The sequence below is a fragment of the Chlorocebus sabaeus genome, chromosome X (genome assembly GCF_047675955.1).
Source record: "Chlorocebus sabaeus isolate Y175 chromosome X, mChlSab1.0.hap1, whole genome shotgun sequence".
NCBI lineage: Eukaryota > Metazoa > Chordata > Mammalia > Primates > Cercopithecidae > Chlorocebus > Chlorocebus sabaeus.
The window spans coordinates 23,981,905-24,008,450 of NC_132933.1; the positions used below are offsets into that span (position 1 = coordinate 23,981,905).

At 50.5% G+C, this 26,546-nt stretch overlaps 1 protein-coding gene across 1 annotated transcript; it reads right to left on the bottom strand.

Annotated features, from left to right (window-relative positions):
• Positions 1-2,607: 2,607 nt before the first annotated feature.
• On the bottom strand, positions 2,608-17,798 carry SASH3 (SAM and SH3 domain containing 3). Its single transcript, XM_007992656.3, has 8 exons — positions 17,582-17,798; positions 9,630-9,725; positions 9,123-9,269; positions 6,702-6,843; positions 5,308-5,456; positions 4,948-5,157; positions 4,651-4,801; positions 2,608-4,163 (listed from the first exon to the last, which is right to left on the bottom strand). The coding sequence occupies exons 1-8, from the start codon at positions 17,636-17,638 to the stop codon at positions 3,973-3,975; spliced, it is 1,143 nt and encodes a 380-aa protein (XP_007990847.1). The 5' UTR covers positions 17,639-17,798; the 3' UTR covers positions 2,608-3,972.
• Between the last annotated feature and the right edge of the window lie 8,748 nt (positions 17,799-26,546).

Genomic DNA, 26,546 nt, shown 5'->3' on the forward strand with positions numbered 1-26,546 from the left:
CCAAGGGGACTGAGCTAGAGGCTACAGCTCTCTGGGCTGCTGACATCCCAGGCTGGGGTGGGCGTGTAAGGTCTCCAGCTGTGAAGAGTCAGCTCTTTGCACCCTAGACCTTGGTTGCTGGGTTCAGGGCACCACTTGGCACCTTCTAGAAGTGCATGGGGCAGGACAAGAGATGTCAGCAGCCCTGTCTGGAGGAGGAGCTTTGGGCCTTGTGACCCTGCTCAGCACTGCCTTTCTTGCCCCTAGGGCCCTGGCCTGTTCTACATTCCCTTGATGCCCCACCTCACCTGCCCCTCCCAAACTCCTGTGATCCCTGGGGTCCTTGCACAGCTACCTACCTCCAGACTGTAATCATCCTATACGCCAAACTGGGCCTGATGTCTGAGACACACTCCCACCCCTGAGCTGCCTCCCCAGGGTAGGAGAGGATTTCCAAACATCATGTTCCCAGGCGTTCCTCTCTTTCTGATCCTTTCCTTTCCCCAGCTTAAAGCAACAGCTATTACACAGGGGTTTTAAAAGGTTTAGGAATCTCCTCTGATAGGTGCACCCTAGTATGCATGGATTTTAAGCACTTTGGCCATTATTCACCTATCATCTTTCCAGAACCGTGTGCCAAAAGGCAGCAGGATAATGGTTTTGCTGCTACTGTCCCATATTGGAGGCCAGAGGCGTGGGCTCTATTTATTTGTTAATTTAGTTTTATTTTTTCAAAAATTGAAATGCAGTTTCCTTTTTTTCATAGATATAAAAATAGTACTTTTGAAATGCAAATAAAACAAGGATGTAGAAAGTGAGCATTTTTCTCCCTCACTCCCCTAGTCCCACCCCATGCGCCTCACAAGATCACCAGTAGTAGTCATTTAGTGCAGATCTTCATAGTCTTTATTCTATGTATATGTTCTCCTTTTCTAAAATAAAAATGGAATCATCCTATTAATAATGTTTTAGGATTTGCTTTCCCCCTTGCTATAACACAAATTTATTTTACAACTAAACTGTTTATACATTATTTGTGTAATTTTCAAATTTGAAATTAAAGAAGGCTGGGTGTGGTGGCTCAATGCCTGTAATCCCAGCACTTTGGGAGGCTGAGGTAGCAAGATCACTTGAGCCCAGGAGTTTGAGACCAGCCTGGGCAACTGGGCAACATAACCACACTTTCTACAAAAACTAAACAAAAATTAGCTGGGTGTGGTGGTGCATGCCTCTAGTCCCAGCTAACTCAGGAAGCTGAGGTGGGAGGATCACTTGAACCCAGGAGTTCGAAGCTGCAGTGAGCCATGATCATGCCACAGCACTCCAGCCTGGGCAACAGAGTGAAACCCTGTCTCTAGAAAAATAAATAAATAGAATCAAAGAATAAAAAAGCACAAAGATTTTTCTCATGTTATTAAATATTTTTCTACAACATCATGTGTCATGGGTGCGTGGTATATGAACAAAATATAAAGTATTTAATTTCCCATTTGCGTTGTTTTCAATTTTTTACTATTACAGACAGCTGTTGTGAATATCTTTGTCCATAGGTATTTGTGCACTTGTGTGGCTGTTTCTGCATTTAGGTGGCTGTTTAAATTCTAGAAGGTCAGAGGGTCAGCTTGCCCTCCAAAGTGCCCAGGACTTTTGAATGCTTGTTGGATGAGGCCTTTGGAGAAGCATTGTAGCATAGGAGTTAAGAACATGGGCTCTGCAGTCAGGCAGACTCCTGCTCTGTTACTTTCTAGTCAACTTCTTCAACCTCTCCAACCCTCAGTTTCCTCCTCTGTAAACTGGGCTGATGAGGGCACCCATCTCAGGGGGACACTGTGAGGATTACATGAGATGCTATATGTAAAGTGCTCTGGCACAAGTGGAGGTGCTCCCTAGATGACTGCAATTATTCAGTACCCTTAGGGCTTTGAGGCTGTTAGGGCTCTTGCATCTTTGGTGAGGATCATGCCTGCAGTTTCCTGGCACCCTGAGTCACTAAGGACGATGGGATGAATGCAGCTGAGAACAAGGCCTGGAAGTCAAGTGGCCTTGTCCTCACTCTGGTGGCAGCTCTCCCTCCAGTAACCCCCTTCCCAATGCCCAAGGCAGTTAATTCTGGCAGAAACAGAAAGGAAGCTAGGGGTCTTCACCTCCATCCCACCTCCCGGGAGATGGTACTGCTTTAGTGGGAACAGGGTGGGGGCCAGGAAAAGGTGGCTTCAGAGGAAAGGCTATGCTGACCCCAAATCTCCCCCTCTTAGACTCTGGACAGCTCCTTAGTGCAGGCCCTTCTTCACAGGGGTGAAGGTCTTGAAGGGTCCTGTTAAAATGAACAGTTATTGGATGAGGGAAATAGTTATTCCCCCTGCACCTCTTGGACTCCAGCAAAGCCTGTGGCCATGGGAACCTGAGCCTTGTTCTGAGGAGAGCTGGTTAGAGGGAAGGGCAGAGCCAGCTAGGGCTTCAGACTGGAGCTTTAGGTCAGCAGAGTCAAGGACACTGAACATTTAAGGGAAGAGAAAGATAGACCTGAAAGGACAGTTAGGGACACTTTGTTGAGTCCAGCCTTGAAGGAGAACGGTCTGGCACTCCCCACAACCCTCTCTCCATAGAAAAGATACCTGGAGACAGTAATTTAGTTCTACCCAAGTTTATTGCTAACAGCTGGTCTCCCTCCACCCTCTCATATTTACACCCAGCCCCTTCCCCAAAGCTAGCTTTTACCAAAGTTCCTGGTAGGAGGTCAAGAAGTGTGTCCACTTAGCTGGCAGTCCTAGATGTAGTGGACGCTGTTTGTCCCCAGGCCAGTTGGGCACCAGGGAAGGGCTACTCTGGGGCTTCAGGGCACAGACTTGGTACCAGGGTCAAGGGAGGCCCCCACTCACAGATACTCTCCTTTCCTCCTGGGGCTCAGTGTACACCAAAACCTTCAGAAAGCAAAGTTGAAGTGGTGGACCCCCAATGTCAAGTTTAGTGCTCTCTTTGCTTGTGAGAACCCACACAAGTGGCCAACTCTGGACCCAGATCTGCAACTGGCTTCTGAGAGGCAATTCTGTCCTTGGAAGCCAGGTTTGACCATCTGCAATCAGCCCTGTGAGAAGTCTCGTTTGAGGGGGCCAGGAATGGAAGGGGAGGGTGCATATCGTGTGAGGTATGGGCATTGTGTTAAGCTGGGGGAAGTTGCAGCTTGTCCTGAGTTACATGGGGAGGAATAAAGTGGGTGGGTAGGAGGAACCATTTCATCTGAAAGCCTGAGGCCCCTCTGGTCCCCTTGATAAACCCCACTGGTGTCCCAGGCCACAGGTAACAGGAGAATAGACATTTAATGTCACAGAATGTCAGAGCAGGCAAGGCCTTCGGTGATCATCCATTCTAACCCCAACCAGTCCTAAGCCTAGAAAGAGGAAGCCACTTGGTTCAAGTCTCATAGGTTTAGTGGCCAAATCTCTAAGAAAGCTAAGGAGAAGGAAAGTGGGAATGGTACTTGTGGATTTCTTCAGGCCTTATTTAGGGGAACTGGATTTACCCATGGTCACTTTGGGTTCTTCTAAATGGCCAGCTTCCCTAGGGTTTTTAGACTGACCTGAAACATTGACTTGGCCCCCTTTTCAGGAGCAGTGCGACAGGGGTAGGTGGTGTGGGGGTGAGGAGGATTTGGAGGCCTTGGTGGTGAGGGACATGGGCAGGGTCTCCCAGTGCCCCGATTGCTGTGGCCATGGCTATGGCGGGGGAGCAGTTGGTGCCAAGAGGGACTGCGCTGTCAGTCGCTGGTGGAGGGTGGGGCTCAGGCAGGTGGGATGTGCCCTTGGGCGACTCCCCAACCACTCCAGCTGAGCCTGGAACCTGTAGGACCCTGGCCTGGCCTCTGCCTAAGTGTCCCTGGGGAAGCAGGGCCAGGCTCAGTGCCAGTCCTCAGGGCCTGGGCCACCACGGGAGGCTGAGCCCACTCCTGCAGCCTTTGCAGCTGGGGCCCAGCCTTGGGTTATTGCCACCGCCACCTCAAGGTGCCCCGGCCAGGGAGAGGCCCTGCAGCTGCTCCTCAGTGCCTGCCAGCTCTGCCTCATCGCGCCCGCTCTCCGAGCCCTCAAAGCAGCCTGAGTCACGCGGGATGTCCACCTTGGGTTCCGACACTGTGTGTGCCACTGGCTCCTGGCTGCTCTCGGCGCCTTCTTCTGCCTCCTCGCTGCCAGCTGCCAGGGACGAGAGAGGGAGACAGAATATGGGGGTGGGGGGAGGGACCTTGGGAAATGCACCATAGGCGGTCTCTCCCTCTGGGCACCTGCCACCACCCTGCCCCTCTCCTCACTGCTTCCAGCTTAGAAGCCGGTAGTTGTTTCCAGGCCAGCTCCGCAGTCCAGGAGCTCACACTTCTAGAGCCAGGCAGTGGACTTGAATCCTGGCTCTGTTACTACTCCGCTTTGAGGCCTCAAGTAAGGCTTTGTGTTCTTTGGCCTTAAGGGTCCCCTTTGATCCAAAGTGGGTTGGGCCCAATCATCCCTACAACTCCTTTGTCCCATACACTTTCCCTGAAATCCTAATTCAAAGTGGAAAGTACCTTTCCACTGCAGAGCGGTCCTAGGGCAGAGCGTGGACAGAGGGCAGGGCCAGGGCAAGCCTCCCCTCCCTGGAATGCTGGCGGGCACACACCCTCGCCAGGCCGCTCCTAAAGCCACTCACTGTCATAGTCCAGCAGCAGCTCGGCGGCCGTGAGCAGCTTGGCCCGGTGCTGCGGGTCCATGATGTTCAGCTCATTGAGGTGTGTTTCTCGCAGCTCTTTGAAGTCCTCTAGTGTCTGGTAGCCATTGAGCAGGAGGGTGGACGTGTGCTCCTGTGGGCAGAGGCAGGCCACCGGCACAGCTGCTTACTAGCCACCCCTGCCTAGATCCTCCCCAAATAACTGTCATTTCCTGGTCCCCATCCCTGGGTCAATTGTGTCTCCCTGATACTAGATACTAGTGAGGTCCAAGCTCAAACCTCCAGGCCGATGCGCTCCAGCAGCTCATGCAGGGTCTTAGGCTTGGGCCTCTTGCCCTTGCTCTGTCGGCGGCTGGGTCGGGCATGCCCCACGGCCTCCTCGGGCAGCACATCCACATAGATGAATTTGAAAGAGCCCACCTTGCCATTGAGTAGGCCCAGCCACGTGCCCACAGGTGGCTTTTCAATGATCTGGATCACATCTCCTTTCTGTTGGGGGAGAGGAGAGGAGAAGGGAGCAAGGGAGAGAGGAGATGGGGGGCCTTGGCCTCCACTGACACTCTCATAGCCTGGTTCAGTTCAGCTTCCTTTTTGGGCGCAGCCTGCCAAGCTCCAGAGAAGCCCGGATGCTGACCTTACCTGCAGTTTCAGCGAGTCGTGGTCATAGGGGCTGGGAGTGAAGTCGGTGTGGACTCGTGCTCGGCCACAGAAGGGCCCTGTGTACTGGGGGGCAGGTGGTTCCTCCCCGAAGCTGCCAGAACCTGGGCTGGGGCTGCAGAGCTCACTGCCTGCAGGAGATGGGGCAGGGAGGAGGCTCACCTTTGTCCTAGGACAGCTGAGACAGTGCCTAGCAGGTGCCTTCCAGGGGGTCTGCCTGGAAATCCCAAAGGTATACACTGGGAAGGCAGCTGCGCTCTGGCAAGCTTTACACTGCAGAAGGGATTCTGAGCCATCCCCTTGGCTACCCACCAGGAGCATGGCTTCACCTCTGGGCCCTTGGACATGAAAAGAATTGGCAACAGGAGGAGAAATGGCTCACTGACCACAGAATGGGCAAATTAGGAGAGCCTCTAGAGACCAACTGGGCCAACACCCCAATGAACAGACGAGGAAATCTGAGGTCACACAGACCAAGTGAACTGCTCAAGGCTTCTCATTTTATAATTGGCAGCACTGAGTCCATTAGACTCCATGTTCCCTGCCTCCCACTCCAATGCTCCCTGCACCTATGAAGCTACCCCCTGCGTTCATATTTGACTTTCCTTGCTTAATAACTCAATGTTTAGTTACAATGTCACATAGAAACTCAGTTGGGCTCCTTCTCCCTGGGAAGGACAGAATAGTGGGCATTTTGAATGATTTTCAGTGGGGGGCAGGGAAGTGTCTGTGGAGCCAGAGAAAGCAGGAAACTTGGAGTGGACCTGAGGGGCAAGAAAGGCACTGCTGAATGGGGCTACAGAACCCAAAGCCCCTGCCTGGAGGAGTTCCCTGCTGGCACCTCTTGTCCTGCCCCATGGACTTCTAGAAGATGCCAAGTGATGCCCTGAGCCCAGCAACTATGGTCTAGGGTCAAGAGGCTGACTCTTCACAGCTGGAGACCTCATACGCCCACCCCGGCCTGGGGCATCAGAGGCCTAGAGAGCTGTAGCCTCTAGCTCCCCTTGGAAGGGTGGGGACAGGCTGGTCCAAGAGGGTGACTGAGAGTCTTCCTCTGCCCGTGGGCCTCTCCAGGGCCTGGGGATAGCAAGTGGAAGTTCCTCTATGGTACATCTGAGTTCAAGACTGGATCACCTTGGGCAAGTCACTTAACCTCCCTAAGACTCCGTTTCCACATCAATAAAGCAAAGATAACAGTACTGGCCCCATGAGGTTGTTGAGAAGATTTAATATGAAGAGGGCTGAGAATGTTCCCAGCAGGCAAAGAGTAAGCATTCATTTCTGTTAGCCCCTTCCCAGACAGAGTGCCACCAGCACGGCTGTAACCCAGTCCTTTCCTCCAGATTCGGCAGGTGTCCCCCGCATCCCCTACTCACCTGTTGATGCCTGGCGGCTGAGCACCGGAAGTTCACACTCCTCTTGCTCAGAAAAGGCCAGCGCCATCTTCTCAGGGCCAGGGCTGTCCAGGCTGTAGTCTGGAGATGTCGGGGAGGCAGAGCCCTCCTCCAGAGTGTCTCCCTGCAGGGAGGGTAGGCGGGAAGCTTTAAGGAGCCTTGCTGGGGTGCGCATGAAGCTGAGGAAATGGGCCTGGGCTTGGTGAAGAGCTGGGGGTTGGCTCAAACCCCAGCTCTGCCACTTACAGGCTGAATGGCACTCTCTGAGTTCTAGTCTTCCCTTTTGTAAAAATGAGAGTGATAGTCCTTACCCTGGCTACCTCGCAGAAACAGGTTCGACCAGGGCACCATGTGGATGTGCTTTTGTCAGCCTCAAGTGGCGATGTACGTACAGAAGAGACCACAGTGGCACAACCTGGACTCAGCCATTGCTACCGCACGACTGGGCAGACAATGGCGCTGGAGAGGAAACTACTTTTGCCTGTGCTTCTGTGTACCAGGCCTGCCTGCCATTTCATTGAATCCTTACAGTGACACTTGAAGGTAAGTGGTATTGTTGGTCTGAGTTTGCAAATGAGGAGTAAGGCCCAAGGGTTACTTACTCCTCATTTGTAAACTCAGGCCAAGGGAATTCAGGTTCAAGTCCCAAGAGAACCCACAACCAAGTCGGCCAGACTCCAGAGCTCCCCCCACCTCACCACACCTCAGTGAGGTGATAACTGTTTAACAGCTGGCCCCGATGAGTTGCCAATTCCTGTGTTGTAAACACTCCCTGCCACGGCCAATGTCAAGCTACTGTTTTGACATCACTGGATGTGTTGTCTGAAATGAGGGCGAGGCTATTTCCACCATGAAGATGCTATGGATGCAAGTAACCTCAGCAGCACTGATAAGAGTAAAAGGTAGCACAAGAATTAGGAAGTGATAAGTTTTGAAGACTTACTGTATTATCTTTGTTCTTTTTTACAACACTATTTATTTATTTATTTATTTATTTATTTATTTAGAGACAGAGTCTCGCTATGTTGCCCAGGCTGGACTCTCACTGGGCTCAAGCAATCATCTTGCCTCGTCCTCCCGAGTAGCTGGGATTATAGGTGTACACCACAATGCCCAGTGTACCTTTTTAAAAATATATAATTTACCGAATTGTAAGTTTCTTTAATTTGATTTTTAATAATGGTTGTGTTTGCAAAATTTTTGACAGTTTGAATATGAGCCAACTCCAGCACACCACTGCCTCAGTGGCTCCTTTTAGAGCCATGGCACCCCAGACCCACTGTGTGATTTAAGCTACTTGGGTCATGCCTGCCCCACAGCTGTCTGTGCCAACTTTCCTCCCTGGGCTGAAGCCAACCTTCGCTGTTTTCTCTCTTTTTTTTGAGATGGAGTTTTGCTATTGTCACCCAAACTGGAGTGCAATGGCGTGATCTTGGCTCACTGAAACCTCTGCCTCCCGGGTTCAAGCAATTCTCCTGCCTTAGCCTCCCGAGTATCTGGGATTGCAGGCACCCACCACCACACCTGGCTAACATATATATATGTATTTTTTTGGTATTTTTAGTAGAGACGGGGTTTTGCCATTTTGGCCAGGCTGGTCTCGAACTCCTGACCTTAGGTGATCCACCCGCCTTGGCCTCCCACAGTGCTGGGATTACAGGTGTGAGCCACCGCGCCCAATCTGTTTTCTCTTATAGGGATTCTATGAGAGAAAATAGGCCTTTAAACCCCAGGGGCTAGTTCCAAAGCAAAGCTTTGAGGTGGATGGATTGCCTCAGGCCATCTCATCTTTCTTCAAGCTGCCGCTGTCCCAGGCCCGCCTCCTCAAGAAACATCCCAGACTTTTCTTTCTTTCTTTTCTTTTTTTTTTTTTTTTTGAGACAGAGTCTTGCTTTTTTGCCCAGGCTGGAGTGCAGTGACCCGATCTCGGCTTACTGTAACCTCTGCCTCCTGGGTTCAAGTGATTCTCCTGCCTCAGTCTCTGAGTAGCTGGAATTACAGACATGTGCCACCATGCCTGGCTAATTTTTGTATTTTTAGTAGAAATGGGGTTTTGCCATGTTGGCCAGGTTGGTCTCGAACTCCTGTCCTCAAGTGATCAGCCCCAGCCTCCCAAAGTGCTGGGATTATAGGCATGAGCCACCACACCCAGCCCTGTTGCCCAGACTTTCATCCCTTCTCAAACTCCATCCCTTCCCCCACCAGCCTCCTGCACCCTCAAGATGGTGCCTGGCTGCCTGTCTGTGGCTAGAGTGAGTTTCCTCTCCCATGTGACCTTCCTTCTTGCATCAGATAGGGCCTTCGGGCCTGAGTAGTGGCTATTGAGGTGGTCATGCTCACATTCTGCCAGAGCGGTCCCCAGGCCCCCATGGACTCCCCCTCCCCTGCGTCCCCAGGCCTCACCATCTCTTCTGATAGGGCCTTCACCATCATCTTGCCCATCTTCCTGTTCATGGTTCGGGAAATCACTGCCCTCCACTTCTTCCCCAGCTTTTTGCCACTCTTCCCAGCATCCTCTGGGGTGGGGACACCTGAGTCATCTTCTGGAATCTGTGACAACAAAAGAGGCGATCCAGGGACCCTGGTGGTCCTGCCTGGGTCCGGGACTTGAGGCACAAGAGGCCTTGGGGTCACAGCAGAAGCTGGAGGGGGTGGAACTGAGACACCTCCATCCCCTCCCCTCTTAGCCCTAGCCATGTCCTTAGCCCTATAAATTTATAAATAGTTTGCTATTTAATTTGTAATTGAAAGGAATGCCAGGGAGTGCTTGGTGTGGGGAGAGGTGGACCCTCTGTGTTAAAGGGGGCTTTGCCCCAACAATTCTATCTCCTCTTCACCTTCCTCCCTCCCACCCCCACTCCCCCACCCAGGGCCTGCAGCCAGGTCCCCCAAGGACACCCTGAAACTCACGTTGTCATCCAGATTAAACTCCTTCTCGCTCACCACGGGGGAGCTGGGTTTGGATTTAGCAAAATCCTTGAAGCTGCTGGAGCGCTGAAGGGAGAGCTGGAAAAAGCGTGGGTATTGCAATCAGTGGGCTAAATGGCTGCCTGATGGCCCACATACTCGCCTCCCCCCATCACGCAATACCCACAGCCCAGAGCTGGCAGAGCCACATTGCCCCGAGAGCCCCAGGCTAGTGGGTGAAGCACCTTGATGTTCTTGGGGCTACCTGATTTCATCCCATTCTTCACTCCAGCCCTGGCCACAGACCAAGCTCCTGACCTCAAGAGCTTCACACCTCAATCGGGCCTCAGACTTAGCCTGAAATTCCACCAATTCCCCAAGTTTGGTCCCCAGAATCCTGGAGTTAAAGACTACATGAGTCAGAGTAAATGTGTGTCTACTACTAGAGACATACCTCAGCATTCACAAGCACATCGCCTGGTGTGTAACTGAGCAAATCCCTCCCAAAACCCGTGGCTCTGGCCTCCATGTCCTGGGTGTGTTCTGAGCCAGGTCCCCAGTCACAGTGATAGGAACAAACACACTGGTGTCTCTAGCCTGATGAATTTGTGTCCTAATAAGAGCAAGACAATCCGACTAGAAGCCAGCAAGACCTGGCATGACACTTTCTGGAAAACCACAGTAGAGGCTTACTCACAGAAGGGGCCCACAGATTTAGGACATATGTGATTGGGGCTAATTTGGTAGAAGGCACCATTTTCTCTTTATTCTCAGCTTTTAATCTTAGCCACTAATGTGATGAGCTGGCAACCGTGACGTTTGCCAGTGTTTGGACTTTTAGGTATGGCCTATTATTGTTTGTGGTTTGTGTTGATGAGATGGTTTTCAGGATATGAGGTTTTTTTTTTTTTTTTTTTTTTGACAGAATCTCACTCTGTTGCCCAGGCTGGAATGCAGTGGTGCAATCTTGGCTCACTGCAACCTCTGCCTCCTGGGTTCAAGCAATTCTCCTGCCTCAGCCTCCCAAGTAGCTGGGATTACAGGCATGAGCCACCATGCCCAGCTAATTTATTTTTATTTATTCTTATTTTTAGTAGAGACGGGGTTTCACCATGTTGCACAGGCTGGTCTTGAACTCCTGACCTCAGGTGATCCGCCTGCCTTGGCCTCCCAAAGTGCTGGGATTGCAGGTGTGAGCCACCGCGCCCGGCTGAGCTTTCTTAAATATATATGCGAGCACATGCAAGGTAGCAGCCAGAAACCAGGGCAAGGCAGGCAAGGGGGACAGGCCCTCGACACAAGAAGTTAAGGCTGAGCCTATATCAAGATAAACAGTCGAGCCCAGAAGATACACACAGGAACCAGGGTTCACAGATGGCCAGACAGATAGAGTGGGATAGACTGCAGACACCCGAGATAAGGGCTTGAGGAACTGAAGCCCCAAACCCACACAATGTTGAAGGTTTCACATCCTCTTTCCTACTAAAGGGGTTGTGTGTGTCCAGTGACAAACTCCCAGGGCAGGGGCACTATCACCTGCCCCCCACCAACACACACACAAATAATTGGCCCCAACTCCTGGGGACTGCAGTGTGGCAGCTTAGCACTCTTGATGGGTCTTGACCAAAGCAAGTCAGCAATTGGGGGTCAGGGGTCACACATTCCTAAAAGTCACAGCGAGGTAGTTGATGAGAAACTAGGTCAGTGGTCAGGCCAAGCAGATGCTAGCACGACTGGGGCCTGATGGGTGGGGTGCCTGCAGTCTCAGTCAGAAAGCCTCTTCTGTGTTGCTCTGGAGAGCTGAAAAGGGGGCCATAGGTAGGTGTGGGGGGGAAGCATGACCACAGGGTGACCACTCTGGTTCACCAGCATCTCCTCCATCTTCCTTTCTTGGTTGTCCCCTTCCACTATTCTTTTCTCTTTTTCTCCCTTTCTTTCCCCTTCTCTCCTCCACCTTCCATTTATTTCCTCCTCTTGTATGGCTAGGATGCAGCTGCCTGGATAACTTCCTCCTCTTAGTATGGAAAAGAGGGAACGGAGAGAGGGTGGGCATCGGGCTGGCCTGGGCCCAAGGAGGGCAGGCTAGGCTGCTATTTATAGGCTGATGGGGCCTATTGTGGCCTTCTCTCCACCAACCCTCAGCCTGATCTGCAGACCAGGAGGCTAAAAGTCGCCCCCGAAACCCTAGGGACTGGTGAGGCTGGAAAGCAAGCAGGAGGGCAGGCATGGGGCCGGAAGTTGGCTTTGTTGGGGAAGAGTAAACTCACCGCCTGCCTGCCCTCTAATTGCAGCTCTTTCCCAAGGTCTTTTCCTGTCATTAATCTGCAGTCTGGGGGCTGGGAGGAGAGGCCTTTGGCTCCCAGGCCCTTGTGCGAGGGTCCCTCTGTCTCAGTTTTAGTCCAAAGCGGGAGGAGATAATCACAAAGGACTATAGAGATGGTGCTGGGTCTTGGACCCAGTTGAACACTCTCAGCCCAGGGAGATGGAAAGGACGAACACATGTTCTTTGGGTGATAGAGTTTCAGGGCCCACCAGGGTGGCATTTTGCCAAGCCTACCTCCAACCTCAGGGACAGCCCCAAATATCTTGACCGCCTTTCAGGGAGAGGTGACCCCCACTCAGGGTTGAGTTGAAATTCTTGAGCCTGGCTGGCTTTTCTGCTGGCTTCCCTTTGGAGTGAGGACTTCCTGGGAGTCATGCCTGACGGAGGAGGTGGTACCATACACTGTTGGCCCCCTTTTCACTTCATGGCTCAGGGGAATGTGTGGGCCTCTTGGAAAGAGCTACATTTCAAATGTATATTACATTTGAAATATACTAAATATATTGTTGAGTATACATGTGTTGTATTGTATATTACATTTGAAATATGTATTATTGAGTATATATGTATCGTATATTACATTTGAAATATATATTTAAATATATATTGTTGAGTATATATATGTGTTGTATTATATATTACATTTGAAATATATATTGTATATATATGTGTTATATTGTATATTACTTTTGAAATATATATTGTTGTGTATATATGTATTGTATTGCATATTACATTTGAAATATATATTTAGTATGCTTCAAATATATATTGAAATATATACTGTTGAGTATACTCAACAGTATATATTTAGTATATTTCAAACGTAATATACAACACATTTGAAATGTAGGGCCACCAAAGAGTATATATACACCATATGATTCCCCGTGTATAATTACAGTTCAAAGCCTGGCAGAACTCACCTATGCTGTTGTAAGTCAGGATAGTGATTACTGTGGGAGAAAGGGGGCATGTAGTGACTGGCAGGGGCATGAGGGAAGCTTTCTCAGAAGTTCAACTCTGGGATGTGTGACCTCCAGCAAGTTATCAAACCTCTCTGAAGCCCACTTCACATCAGGGCAAGTGTTTCCATCTTGGTTCTGCCACTGACTGTGTAAACTAGGTATGTTTCTTAACTTCTCTAGGTTTCTGTTTCCTCATTAGTGGAATGAAGACAAAAGCACTGACCTCATCTGGCTGTTGTGAGGATGAAATAAGCGAGTACGCATACAGTGCTTGGAACATTGTCTGACACAGCAGTCCCTTGTGGAATGTCGGTTTATGCTTACTCTTTCCTACAACCTACCTCCAGCCTCTTACCCTGGGCATTTTCCCACCCGGAATACTCTGCCCTTCTCTCTGTCAGCTGTAGTTTCTCCCCTTTCCAATGTAAGTGGAAAACCCGCAAATGCCCATCATCTGTAGAATGGATAAATTAATTGTGGCAGAGTCACACAAAAGAATAGTACCCAGGACGGAGATAGAAAGGTTCCCAACAGTATGGATGAGTGTCACAAACATATGGTTGAGTAAAGGGGCCGGCCACTAAAGAGTATATATACATGATATGGTTCCCCCTGTAAGTTCAAAGCCTGGCAGAGCTCACCTGTGCTGTTGGAAGTCAGGATAGCAGTTGCCCTGGGGGAAAGGGGGCGTATAGTAACTGGCAGGGGCATGAGGGAAGCTTTTAGACTTCTGAGAGTGTTGTTTCTTGATCTAACTGCTGTCTACAAGGGGATGTTCACATTACAGAAACTCATTCGGTGGAGCAATTATGATTTATCCACTTCTCTGTATGGATATTATACTTCTATAGAAAGATTTTTTCAATTCCAGCTTAAAAGGCAACATCCATGCAGAAACTATGCCCTGATCACTCTCTCAGAGATCCACACCACCCCAGCCAGCATCCTCTTCCCTCACTTCCTGAGCAAACTTGGCTTTCCCCAGTGGTCTCCTGAGCCACTCCCTCTGCTCCTTCAGGGTACCAGGCATATACTGAGCACCCTGTGAGCTCTAGGCCCCTCCTCTGTGTGTGTGAGAATCCAGCAATGAGGGTCTAAACACCTCCCGCATGCCCGGCATCCTGCCAAGCACTTCATGTGTGCCAGCTCACTCCAGCCTCATTGCAGCTCTGCATCATATTCACACCTCAAAGCAGAGGAGACCAAGATGCGAAATGAAGTGCCCTAGGCAGGGTGGCGCAGCTGGTCTCAGGAAGAGCAAGCATCCAAACCCAAGTCTGTGACTCTGAAAGCCCAAGTATGTTGCTGTGCTCGTGCTACCTCAGAGGTCATGCTATTGCTCTGCCCCACCAGTGTAGAAGTTAGCAGTGGATTGAGAATAGTGGTGATGGCATGCAGGTGGTTTTTGAACAGAGCTCCAAGGAAAGCAGGTGGGAGTGCAGAGGGGGAAGGGCTCAGGCGGGGCTTCGTGGAGGAGGTGCATTTGAGCTGGGCCATGCAGGGGAGGCAGGATTTCTCCAGGTGGAGCTCGGAAGGGTTTGAACAAGAATGAAAGTTTGAGATGTTGAGAGCATGGTGATGGGATGGTGGGTGGTGGAGTAAAAAAGGCTGTGGAAGGCTCTTGCCAGCCAGGCCAGGGGCGTGTATCCTGTGGGTAGTGAGGAGCCACTGAAAATACAAAGTGCATGCTGGCAGGGTGGTGGTGGTGGTGGGGGGTTATACTAGAGGTGTGCTGTAGGAAGGGAGAAAGCAGGGATGTGGTAGAGTAGGAGCATCCTTAGGGGAAGCAAGTCCAGGAAAAATCCCTCTCCACTGCCTATACCCTAACACTGGCCTTTGGGTGAAATCAGATCAAAGGGCTCGCAGAGCAAAAACTTGAAGGAAGTGAAAGTCTCCAAAGGGCAGCTAAGAGGTCTGTCTCCCAACCCTGGGGCCTCTCCAATCCTTCATGATCCATGGGAGGCGCCGTGTCCTAGCCCTACCCTTCTAGAGGGCCCGCACCCTCCTCTGCTTTGCTGGCTGGAAGGTCACTCATTCCACAACTATCTGGGTCTGCCCCACGGAGCTCTCCTGCTGATAGGTTGAATCTTTTATGCTCATCAGACTCTTCCAGTGCCTTTGAGATCAACAGGGGGACAAGAGAGTGGAGAAAGAAGGGGTCAAGACTCTGGAGTCAGACAAATCTTGGCTTGGATCCCTGCTCGGCAGCTTCCCAGCTGTGTGACCTTCATCAAGTTGCTTCACCTCTGTGAGCCTCAGGTGTCAAATAGGGATAATGACAATATCTGCCCCTACCTCACCAGGTTGTCGTGGGGAGTGAACAAACTTAGAGATGCACAGCACCATACCTGGCATCCGATGAGCCCTCACTCTGTGGTGGCTCTTGGTACTATTAGGTCTTCTGTTCTCTGCGCCAGCACTGGGGGCATGGCTCGTTCTTCTTCACAGTGTCTCCCTATCCCCACCCATGCCTATAGCAGGCACCCCCTTGTGTGCACGTGCACACATGCGACAGGGTACTCTCACATCTATTCTTTTGGGTGATCTGTACAGCCTCTTGAGGGGGGCAGATTAGGAGTTATCCCCCTTTTCAGAGGCGAGGAAACTGAGGCCCAAAGAAAGTCAATGAGCTGTCCAAGGTGCTGGTAGGATTCCAGCTCAGCTTTCTTGCCCCATCTGGCACATTCTCCATTGGCAGCCCGAAGAGGAGAAGCAGGGGCAGGAGAGAGAGGCCTCTCTTGCCTTTGTGCTTTCCTCTCCACCACGTCATCTCAGCCTCTGAGAGGAAGGGACTAGCAGTGATGGAGCCAGTCCACTGCCTCTGGGCCTGGGGAAGATGCTCTGTACCTTCTGGAAGCTTGGGTTTTTGGGTGGCATTTCCACAGTCTGGGGCTAGCAGAGTGTGTGGAGGCAAGCTCATTCCAGCTCTGGAGGCTGGCACCAGCTCTGGCAGAGTTTGAGGTGGGGTTTGCCTGGACTACCCTCCCCAAAAGGACCCCTTAAAGGACATGGGCTTCAGAGAGCCCCATGGGCCTTGCTTCTCCTGGGAGAGACCTGGGGAAATCCCAGGGACCCACCTGCCTGTTGAACACAGAATCTGGGTAATTGAAGCTGGGAAAGAAAAAGGGGACTTCTGGCTTTGTGTGCCCCTAGGTACGTCCTCGTGATGTGGCACGGGGTCCCAGTGTCAAAGTGTAAGCTCTTTCTCACACTTTCCTCCAGCTCACCACCCCTGTGGTGTGGTTTGAGGCCTAGCAGTGTCTATAGAGCAGTCTATGTTTCCCACCCCCACCAGTCAGAGAGCAAGGGGAAGTGACCCTGCTTGCTTAGGAGTGGCAACCAATGGCAGGCCTGCTGGGCCTAGTGCTGTGCAGGGTTTGGACGGGGATGACAGAGCCCGTGTGAAGATTCATGAACCTCCCCCCTCCCCCGCCCACCACCACTGCAACCTTAGAGAAGCAGCTGGGGTGGGGAGAATACAGCCGGAAGTGGCAGCCACCCCAGGACCTGAGAGCTGGGGCAGGATGCACACCCCAGTGCCCTGAGTCTCAGTCTTTCAGCTGCCTTGGCTTCCATCTCTGAGCTGCTCCCCTGACAAAGGGGATCCACCATAGGGCACCTGGGCTGAGCTCCAGGGAAAACTGGCGGGGGACAGCCTGGGCCTCTTGAACCTAATTCAGGCCTGCTTTGGGACTGTCCTAGCATCCCACTGGATGTGTAGGATATGCTTGCTGACTGTCTGGGAGAATTCTTCAATCGAATTAAAGAATTAGGTCTAGAAATCCTCAAACCCAAACAAAGAAATCTGGAAATCTTCAAATTCAACCACAAAATCCTAGATCTGGCAGAATCTTCAAGGAATCTTCCAGTCCAGTCTCTGTCCCAGGAGGATGAACACCTCAGCTATCCATGACAGCTGTTTTTCCTCCTGGTCTTTAAAATCCCCCCTCCTCAGCCTTCACTCTACTCACCACCTCAACTTCATTTCTCATTCCCCACCCAGGAAGAACCTGTATGCCCCCTGCTTTCCACTGCACTTCCGGACGCCTTTTCCCCCAAGACTGGAATAGCCTCAGGCCCCATCTCCAGGTTGGCTCCATCTCTGGTGGGGCCTGGGAGCTACCACAGAGCTGAGCCAAGTGGGCAGGGTCTGGGCCATGGCCAAAGTGGAGGAGGGGGGTAGCGGTCCTGTGAGCATCATGGCTCCAAGCTGGGCGGCCCAGCGGGGCCCTTTGAGTGAGATGGCTCCTGAGAGGCCGTGGCTGGGGCAGAAGTGGTGGCAGGACCAGCGTAGAGGGGAAAGAATTAAGTACAGGCTTAGGGTTCAGCTTGAGCATTGTATTTTGTCATTCTCAAATTCTAGTCTAAGATTCTGGGCCATAATTTTAGATCTTTTTTCCGATCCTTCTAGGGTTGAATTGCATGACTCTAGACTTCTAAGGATCTATTCTGTAACTCTTTTGCTCCAGAATTTTAAACATCTCTTCTGTACTTCTGTTACTCTTGTAACCTTTGGGTCCCTGTCCCGTTGCCCTCTAGGTGAGTGGCCCTCACCTACAGACTCAACATATGGCCTTTGGCTCTTCCCACTTCCAAGAGTCTTGGAGGGGATGGGTCGAGAAAGCAGAGCAGAGGAAGATGTGAGTTCCCAAAATGCTCCTCACCTTTTTCTTCTGAGTGGGTTCCTTCTCACTGGCATTGGAGGGCTTGCGGCGCAGCATGGTCCTCCACCCTGGGAGACTCCGTCCCTGCTCTCCTAGGTGTCAAGATGCAGAGGCCTCTTGCTCAGCCTTGCCAGTACTGCCTGGGGACACGGCATGAACCGAGCCTTCAGCTGACACTCTGACTGCTGCAGTGGCAGCTTGGGGGTGCGGGCCATGGACACCCGGCGGCAGCAGCATACAGGAAGCCCTGACACGTGACCTACTCTTACAGCAATCGCAGCCCCTGCCGGCCCCTAGGGAGGAAGGAAGTCCAAGCTTCAGTCTCCAGAGATTCTGATGCAGACGGCTCTTGGGTTGAACAGTCAGAGAAAGTCCCTACCTTGTTGTCTCATGTCAATCATCATCAGTCCTTCTGCTCCATCCTCCCAGAGGTGGACAATCAACTCGACATTATATGGCGTACCCAAGCCCTTTATCTCACTGACCAGAATCCAGAAACCAGAAGTTGGATCATCTGCCTGTTGGATCAATGCTCCTGGTCAACTCGCATCTGCAAGGTCGTCACTGCCATCACTACCACTACCATCACCCCTGTGACCATTACCACTGCTACCATCACTCCTATCAATAGCCATCACCATACAGCCATCACCCCTACAGCCATCAGGCCTGCAGCCATCCCCACTGCCATCAGCACACCTATAGCCATAGTCACTACGGTAATCACCTCTACAGTTGACATCCCTCAGCCATCACCTCTACAGTCATCACCATTGCTGCTATCACCCTTCCAGGCGTCATCCTTACAGCTGACACCCTTCCGGACATTACAACCAACTGCAGTCATCAGCCCTGCAGCCATCACTCCTACAGCCATCAGCACACCTAAAGCCATCATCACTAGAGCAGTCACCCCTCCAGTCAATACCCTCAGCCAGCGTGAGTATATTTATCACCGCCACAGCTGAAAAGCACTTGCAGCCAACTCCACGCCTCTAGCAAGTATCCTATTCAACAGGCATTTACCAAACACCTATGCAGTATATTCACTTTGTGGGCTATCTGTGGCAGATTTTAATAACTCCAATAACTTTCTGCTATTACAGAAGCAATTTGTATTTGTGATACAATTTCACAAACACATAAACAAAAAAAATTTCAAAATTTCCCGTCATTGTCCTCTATACTGTTTTAAGCATCTATCTACTCTCTGTCTATACACATTTTTTTTCTTTTTACAAAAATCATACTGCTCAGAAAACATAATTGATTTGGAGAGAAGGGGAGAGGAGAGAAGGGAAGGGAGAGATCACACAGGGTAACAGGAAGCTTTTAGGAGTGATGACTATGTTCACTAACTTGATTGTGGTGGTGATTTCATGGGGGAATACACATGTCAAAACATATCAAATTGTATACTTCAAATGTGTGCAGTTTATTTAGCTCCATTTATACCTCAATAAAGCTGTTTAAATTTTTTTTTTAATTAAAAGGGTCATAATTCACACTATTGGTGTCTGCTTTTCACACTAAGCACAGTATCTTTTTTTTTTTTTTTTTTTTTTCGAGATGGGGTCTCTCACTCTGTCTCCCAGGCTGGAGTGCAGTGGTGTGATCTCGGCTCACTGTAACCTCTGCCTCCCGAGTTCAAGCGATTCTCGTGCCTCTGCCTCCCAAGTATCTGGGACTATAGGTGCGCACCACCCTGGCTACTTTTTGTATTCTTTGTAGAGACGGGGTTTCACCATGTTGCCCAGGCTGGCCTCAAACTCCTGGTCTCAAGTGACCTCTTTGCCTCATCCTCCCGAAGTGCTGGGATTACAGGCGTGAGCCACTGCGCCCAGCTGAACACAGTATCAAGATTGTCTCATGCTATGAAATATTCTTCAACTACATGATTTATAACGGCTGTGGAACATCCCATTGTGTGGATGTGCCATGCTTATTTCACCAAGCCCCTGCTGATGAACTTGGGTTGGCTTAGATTTTTAAATTATTCATTGAACATACTTATGATAAATATTCACATCCATAGTTTTTTCTTTGGGGGAAATACCCAGAAGAGAAATTACTGGGGTCAAAGGTATGCACATTTTTAAGGCTTTCGAGTCTGTGGTACTTGTGAAATCCTGGGCTGGTCCACCCCTGCTCCCAAGATGTTCTTGTGACTTCCTCCTCGATTCTGCTTTATGCCCTCTGACCATCCAACCTTCAGGGCGAGCTCAGGGAAGATAAGATCTTTCTTCCCTAAGCTGTAACCATACATTCTTTGGCCTACTCAGCCTGCCAGGCAGACTCATGAAAAGATTCCACACCCCAGATCTCCTCCCCACTGGCCTGTGTTTTCCACCCTGAAAGTCCCTCCCAGGCGGCCCAGGGGCACCAGCAAGCATGGTAACTGGTTAAGGCTTTTTGGTATATGCAGTAGACTGGCAGCTGTGTAGGGAACCCGTCGGGCCTTTGGGGCTCTGCGTGATCAGGGGCAGGAGGGCAGCCCCAGAGGGTTCTGGGATTGGAGACACCACTGTAGTGGCCTGGGGCACCAGGAGCCAGAGCTGTGAGGGAGGAAGCAGGTCGCAGAATCTTCCGGGCCTGCGCAGCGGCTGCGTCCCTGGCCGCCTCGCAGGATGTGCCCGCTTCCTGTTTGCTCAGCGCCAGCAGCGACCGAAGATCACACACTAACCGCAGAACCTTCAAAGGCGGCCAGCAAACCAGGGCACAGGGCTGGCGAGGCTTGGGAAAAGGCAGCGAGGGGGAGGTGAGGGTGCCTCGGAGAGAAATACAGAGAGGTGACCAGCTCCCAGGACAGAAGGGAGCAAGCGTTTTCAACGGCTTCCTTCTTTCTCCTTTTCAGATCTGTCTCCTCTGATCAGCAACACTTCTTCCCCGCCACCTGGGGACTGGAGCCAGTGGAGATGGAGTGTCCAGGACCCCCCCATTGGGACTTGCCTTCCCCCAGCTTTTCTCTTCAAACAGATTGCCTTGGCTGAATCCCAATAGGCCAGGTCCTTGCTGGCTAATGACCCTTAAACACGTGTTTAATAGATTTTCCCTTCTGGGGAACATATTTGCATTTCACAGGTTATGTTGTTTGAGGTACACAGAGCCCTCAGCTAAGGAAGTGATACGAGTCAGTAGTTCAGGGAACAAGGTCATCTTAAAGTTGATAATGGGCCGGCAGGCAGGACCTAGGAACTTGCTGTGGGCACAGCCTTGTGCTAGACCCCAGGAGGAGGTACAAAATAAATAGCCATCAGGGCCCCTTGTACCTGGGAGCTGACATCCTAGGTGGTGTGGCAAGCTTACATTTGCCCAGCACTTGTTCTTTACCAAGTACTACATTAAGCACTTGACAGATGTTTAATCCTACCACAACCCCGGGAGGCAAGTAGTTTAGTATAAAGATGCACCCAGAAGTATAGATTTGGGGCAGAAGAACCTTGATTTAGTGCCAATACTGCAGGATTGCAGGGTGTGTATGTGTGTGTGTGTGTTTTGGGGTTCCACTGATAGTGAAATCAACCTGAACCCTCAGAGGGTGGATGTAGCACTACCAAAGACACAAAGGTCATCGTAGGCCACATCCAGATAAAGCAGCTCCCATACCAGCACACTCCAAGTATTTTTAATTTTAATTTTAATTTTAATTTTATTTTATTTTGAGAGTCTCACTCTGTCGCCCAGGCTGGAGTGCAGTGACATGATCTCGGCTCACTGCAACCTTCACCTCCCAGGTTCATGCCATTCTCCTGCCTCAGCCTCCCGGGTAGCTGAGACTACAGGCGCCCGCCACCATGCCCGGCTAATTTTTTGTATTTTTAGTAGAGACGGGGTTTCACCATGTCAGCCAGGATGGTCTTGATCTCCTGACCTCGTGATCTGCCCACCTTGGCCTCCCAAAGTGCTGGGATTACAGGTGTGAGCCACTACACTCGGCCAAGAAATTCTTATTTAGTAGATGATCACGAGTGGGATATTTGGGGCAGGTGGGATCCAGACCATGCACAAAAGTGTCTCTCACTCTCTGAATGGATATATTTCTGATTTAAGACAGTAAGAGTTTGGATAGTGAGAGATACCTATATCTGGAAAAACCTCCACAAAGATTCTTTAAGTTGTAATTAATTAATTTGAGACAGGGTCTCCCTTTGTTGCCCAGGCTGGAATGCAGTGGTGTGGTCACAACTCGCTGCAGCCTCAAACTCCTAGGGCTCATGATCCTCCCACCTTAGCCTTCCGGGTAGTTGGGACTACAGCCACATGCCACCATTCCTGAGTTTTTGTTTGTTTGTTTGTTTTTTGCCTGTGTTGCCCAGGCTGATCTCGAACTCCTGGCCTCAAGTGATGCTCCTGCCTCTGCCTCCCAAAGTGCTGCAATTACAAGTGTGAACCACTGCACCTGGCCCCCAAAGATTCTTAATTCCACTCCCCCACCATCCCCACATCTAGCTGAAAATTATTATACTTCATGGCAGGCAGTGGGCTTTACAACAACCTGGTAAGTCAGGCACTATTGTTATCCCCATTTTCCGGGAGGAAGCTGAGGCCCAGAGGAGTTAAGTGAATTGCGCACACAGATAGTAAGCAGTGGATCCCAGTGTTAAATGCAGGTCTGGTCTTGGGCAGGGCCCACACTACTAACCACTCAGCTGAAGTGCCTCTGATGCAGAGTTCCTGAACGGGAAGGTGAGATAATTATGGAGTCCCCGGCTTGCAGCCTTCTCTTGGCACCTGATGCTGGTTTGGGTACCACACTAGGTGCCACAGAGCCACCTTGAAGCAGGCCCAGAGGGGAGTGAACAGGAAGGGGAGGATATCTGGAAGTCGCATCACGTGTGCAAAGCTGCAATAGCTAGGGTCGATTAAGTGGGGGTGAAGTATAGGGAAGTCGTTGTCAACGTGTGAAGTACTAAACTCCTGTCACATTTAGCCTAGGTGATTGGGGTGGGGAAGCAAGTGGTATGAATGATGGGGAACAGATAAATGGAAGGTTTTAGTTTATTCCAAGGAAGGAATTTTGACTATTCAGATGGCACTAGTTCAGCTCTAGTAAGTAATGATCTTCCCATCTCTTGAAATATTCAAGCAGGCCGGGCACAGTGGCTCATGCCTGTAATCTCAGCACTTTGGGAAGCCCAGGTGAGTGGATAACCTGAGGTCAGGAGTTTGAGACCCACCTGACTAACATGGTGAAACCCGTCTCTACTAAAAATACAAAAATTAGCCAGGCATGGTGGCACATGCCTGTAATCCCAGCTACTTGGGAGGCTGAGGCAGGAGAATCGCTTGAATCTGAGAGGTGGAGGTTGCTGTGAGCCCAGATCACACCACTGCACTCCAGCCTGGGCAACAAGAGTGAAACTCCATCTCAAACAAACAAAAACAAAAACAAAACAAAACAAAACAAAACAAAAAAAGAAAGGAAGAAAGGAAAAGAAAAAGAAAAAAGAAAGAAAGAAAGAAAAGAAAAAAGAAAAATAAATATCCAAACAGAGGCCACATAGTTTCTTGAAAATACCTGGACATTTCCAAGGTGAAGCCCATTTTAGTAGCCCGGCCCATTAGCAAATTTAATGGTGGTCATTTTAGGCAGGGAGGGCAGAAAGAGCAAAATTGCAGGAGGGAGAAGGCGGGCAGAGGAAAGCAAGGAGACAAGGGCAGGAGACTCTTCCACCCATTCTTCATGCCCACATACAACACACACAGAGTGGGCAGCTGATGGCAGGGGCTGATGGGAGGGGAGGGAAAGACAGTGATCTTTGGAACTCTGAACTTGTGATAAGGTCTTGGTTTTAAAACAAAACCAAAAACACCTGCTGGTAGCTCTGTCAAGTACCATTAGAAGAGGAGGCTGGACTTTGGTGCTCAGATTAAAACACACTCATGACTCACTGGTGTGGGGGGCACTTTCTATGGGAGACAAGTAGGTGCTGGGCTACTCTGCATAAATCTCTGTCCCAAGGTTACAGGGACAAATGTCTCTGATCAGTGGGCCCCTGCCCCATGGGGACAATTGTCCAGGGCTCCAGGGAAGAGGAGGAGCAGAACATCTCTCAGAAATGGAGTCAGGTTGTCCTGACTGGATTCAGATTGTTGTATGGTCAGCTATTGGCTGCATAACCTTGGGCAAGTGATGTCACCTGCAATGAGCCTTAGTGAAGACGGTAACAGTGATAATGTATAATGTGGGCCTTTCCTGTGGGTGTGACTAGGGTTACTACTCAGGTGACATGCATAGAGGGAGTGCTCTTAGCCCAGTGCCCAGCTAGTAGAAAGTGCTGGGTACCTGGTGAGTGACTCCACATCAGTTCACTTCAGGCTCCACCTGGAGTTTCTCCCCTCGCTAAATACAGGAAGACCTTGGTGACTATTTGGAGCTGCTGCCTTCTCCCTTGGTGTCCCCTTGGAACCTTCTTCTTCTTCTTCTTTTTTTTTTTTTTGAGACAGAGTCTCACTATGTGGCCCCAGGCTGGAGTGTAGTGGCAAGATCTCGGCTCACTGCAACCTCCACCTCCTGGATTCAAGCAATTCTCCTGTCTCAGCCTCCCAAGTAGCTGGGATTACAGGCGCCTGCCACCACGCCCAGCTAATTTTTGTATTTTTAGTAGAGACAGGGTTTCACCATGTTGCCGACCATGTTGCCAGACCAAGCTGGTCTTGAACCCCTGACCTCAGGTGATCCACCCTCCTCGGCCTCCTAAAGAGCTGGGATTATAGGCGTGAGCCACCGCGCCCGGCCTGGCACCTGCTTCTATGTCTCTTGTGGTCCGCATCCGAATCTCTGCCAAATGACCCTGTGGCCCATATCCTATGTCTCCACCTTGTCAAGGGCACATCCCTCAGCCCAAGTTGTTCTAGAACAAAAGAGGTGTGACAAACAAGAGGGCCTGAAGCTGCCTGGAACCCGCTGGGAGAGAAACCAGCTTTTCAGCTTCGTGGCCTTGCCACGGACCACTGGGGCTTTCTCAACCACCCATCCTACCCGACTTAAGCTGCTTGCTCAGTTCCTGTTTCACAAAGAAACAAGGAAGTGAAGAGATGGGCCGGCCTCTGGGCAAAGGCTAGCTGGGTAGGGGTTTGGGGAGCACCTCCCCATCCTGGCTGTGACGAGCCATGAGGGGCAGGAACGGACAAGGAGGAAACGATTGCTACTGAATCTTTCACATTTCTTTTTTTTTTTGGGTGCCAAGAGTGCCCAACCACTGATTTGAGGAAGCAGCCAGTGAGTTGGTAAAATTCACTGCTGACGTGGTTTAGCTGGCTGAAGAGTAGCCAGCCCAGCCCCTTCTGAGGTCCCAACTCACACACAGCTGGAACCAGTTGACTGGCAAACGAGCAAAGGTTGACTTAGTTATTTAAAAAAATGAACTGTTAAGTGATTCACACCTGTAATCCCAGCACTTTGGGAGGCCAAGGTGGGAGGATCGCTTGAGGCCAGAAATTTGAGACCAGCCTAGGCAACATAGAGAGGCACCATATCTACAAAATAAAAATTAAAAAAAAAATTAATCGGGCATGGTGGTGCATGCCTGTAGTCCTAGCTACTCAGGAGACTGAGGTGGGAGGAGCGCTTGAGCCCAGGAGTTCAAGGTTATAGTGAGCTATGATGGCGCCATTGCACTCCAGCCTGGGTGACAGAGCAAGACCCTCTCTCTAAAAACAAAAAACAAAAAACAAAAGGACGATTTGTGTATGTATGTATCTACCTATCATCTTACCTATGCACTTTTCTATTCGGATTTGAAGCTTGAAGGAACGTAGCTCAACACTGTCATCACCATTGTTGTCATAGCTGTGTGACCTCCAACAGGTCTCCTTGGGTCTCAGTGGGTCATTAGAGGCAGTAAGGGAGTGACAGAAGCACACACTGAAAGCAAGAGCGGAGCCATTGAAGAGCTGAGTCAGTATGCTGCGATTTAGTCCTTGCTTTGGCCCCAACGGACTGTGTGACCTTGGGCAAGTCCCTTCCTCTTCCTGGGTTGCTGTTGAAGTTTCCCCATCTGTACACTGAAAGGACTGCACCAGGGTTGTGTGTGTGTGTGTGTGTGTGTGTGTGTGTGTGTGTGTGTTTGGTCATGGAGCTCCTATTCAGGATTGGCTCTGGAATTTTGGGGGCCTTGTGCAAAATGAAAATGCCCGGTGCCCCTTGCTTAAAATTATCGAGAATTTTGAGACCCTGACAGGCGAGCATTAAACCAAGCATGGGGCCCTTCTAAGCACAAAGTCTTGAGGGAATGCACAGGTCCTACACCCGTGAAGTTGGCCCTGCAACTACTTCAAGTACAGTTTTATGGGAAGCCCATCAGGGCTACTTTGTGCAGCAGCTCTGTTTTCCTCGACAGCCCCTGTGGTATTTCTGAGGCATCTCAGGCTCCTGGGAGCATAGTTGGAGAGACATAAACTAGATGTTTGCTCCAGAGCCTTTCTAGTTTCGACTATTTATATATAAAACTTGGATCCCAGACCTTTTTCTTACCTACCTACAAAGTTGAAGCTGAGTTGAACTCGTGCTGGGCAAATAACAGCAATATCATTTCTTGTCTGTGTGGCTTCCTGGTTTAGAGTGCTGCCACATCCGGGTCTCATGAGCTTCTCACTGTAACCTCACCAAGAAGGCAGTATGGGAGATTCCAGAAGGGATAACTGAAGACCAGAGAGAAGTGACTTGCCCAAGGCCACACAGCTGGCACAAGTGGGACTCGAATCCCAGAATCTTAACTCCTAGGAAAAGGGGCTTTTCCACATGGCCCACTCCCCAGGCAATCAGCAGGCGAGGAGAGGTTTGCTAAGCCCCATCCTCCAACATTAAAACAAAGTACTAGAGCCCAAGGGGACAGTTCCTAATGATCTTTCATTCCTAACGATGTCACAAGAGTCCCTGTGTATCAGCCCTGGTGTATGTGCCCTGAATGTTTTCCTGCCTGACCTAGAGTTAACCCCTTAAAGCAGGAATGGTCAAGGCTGG

Coding starts and splice junctions, on each gene's coding strand:
- SASH3 (XM_007992656.3), bottom strand. CDS start 17,638: ATGCTGCGCCGCAAGCCCTCCAATGCCAGTGAGAAGGAACCCACTCAG. Junction 9,270..9,629: donor AGTTTAATCTGGATGACAAC/GTGAGTTTCAGG, acceptor TTGTTGTCACAG/ATTCCAGAAGATGACTCAGG. Junction 6,844..9,122: donor AGGCCCTATCAGAAGAGATG/GTGAGGCCTGGG, acceptor CCCTCCCTGCAG/GGAGACACTCTGGAGGAGGG.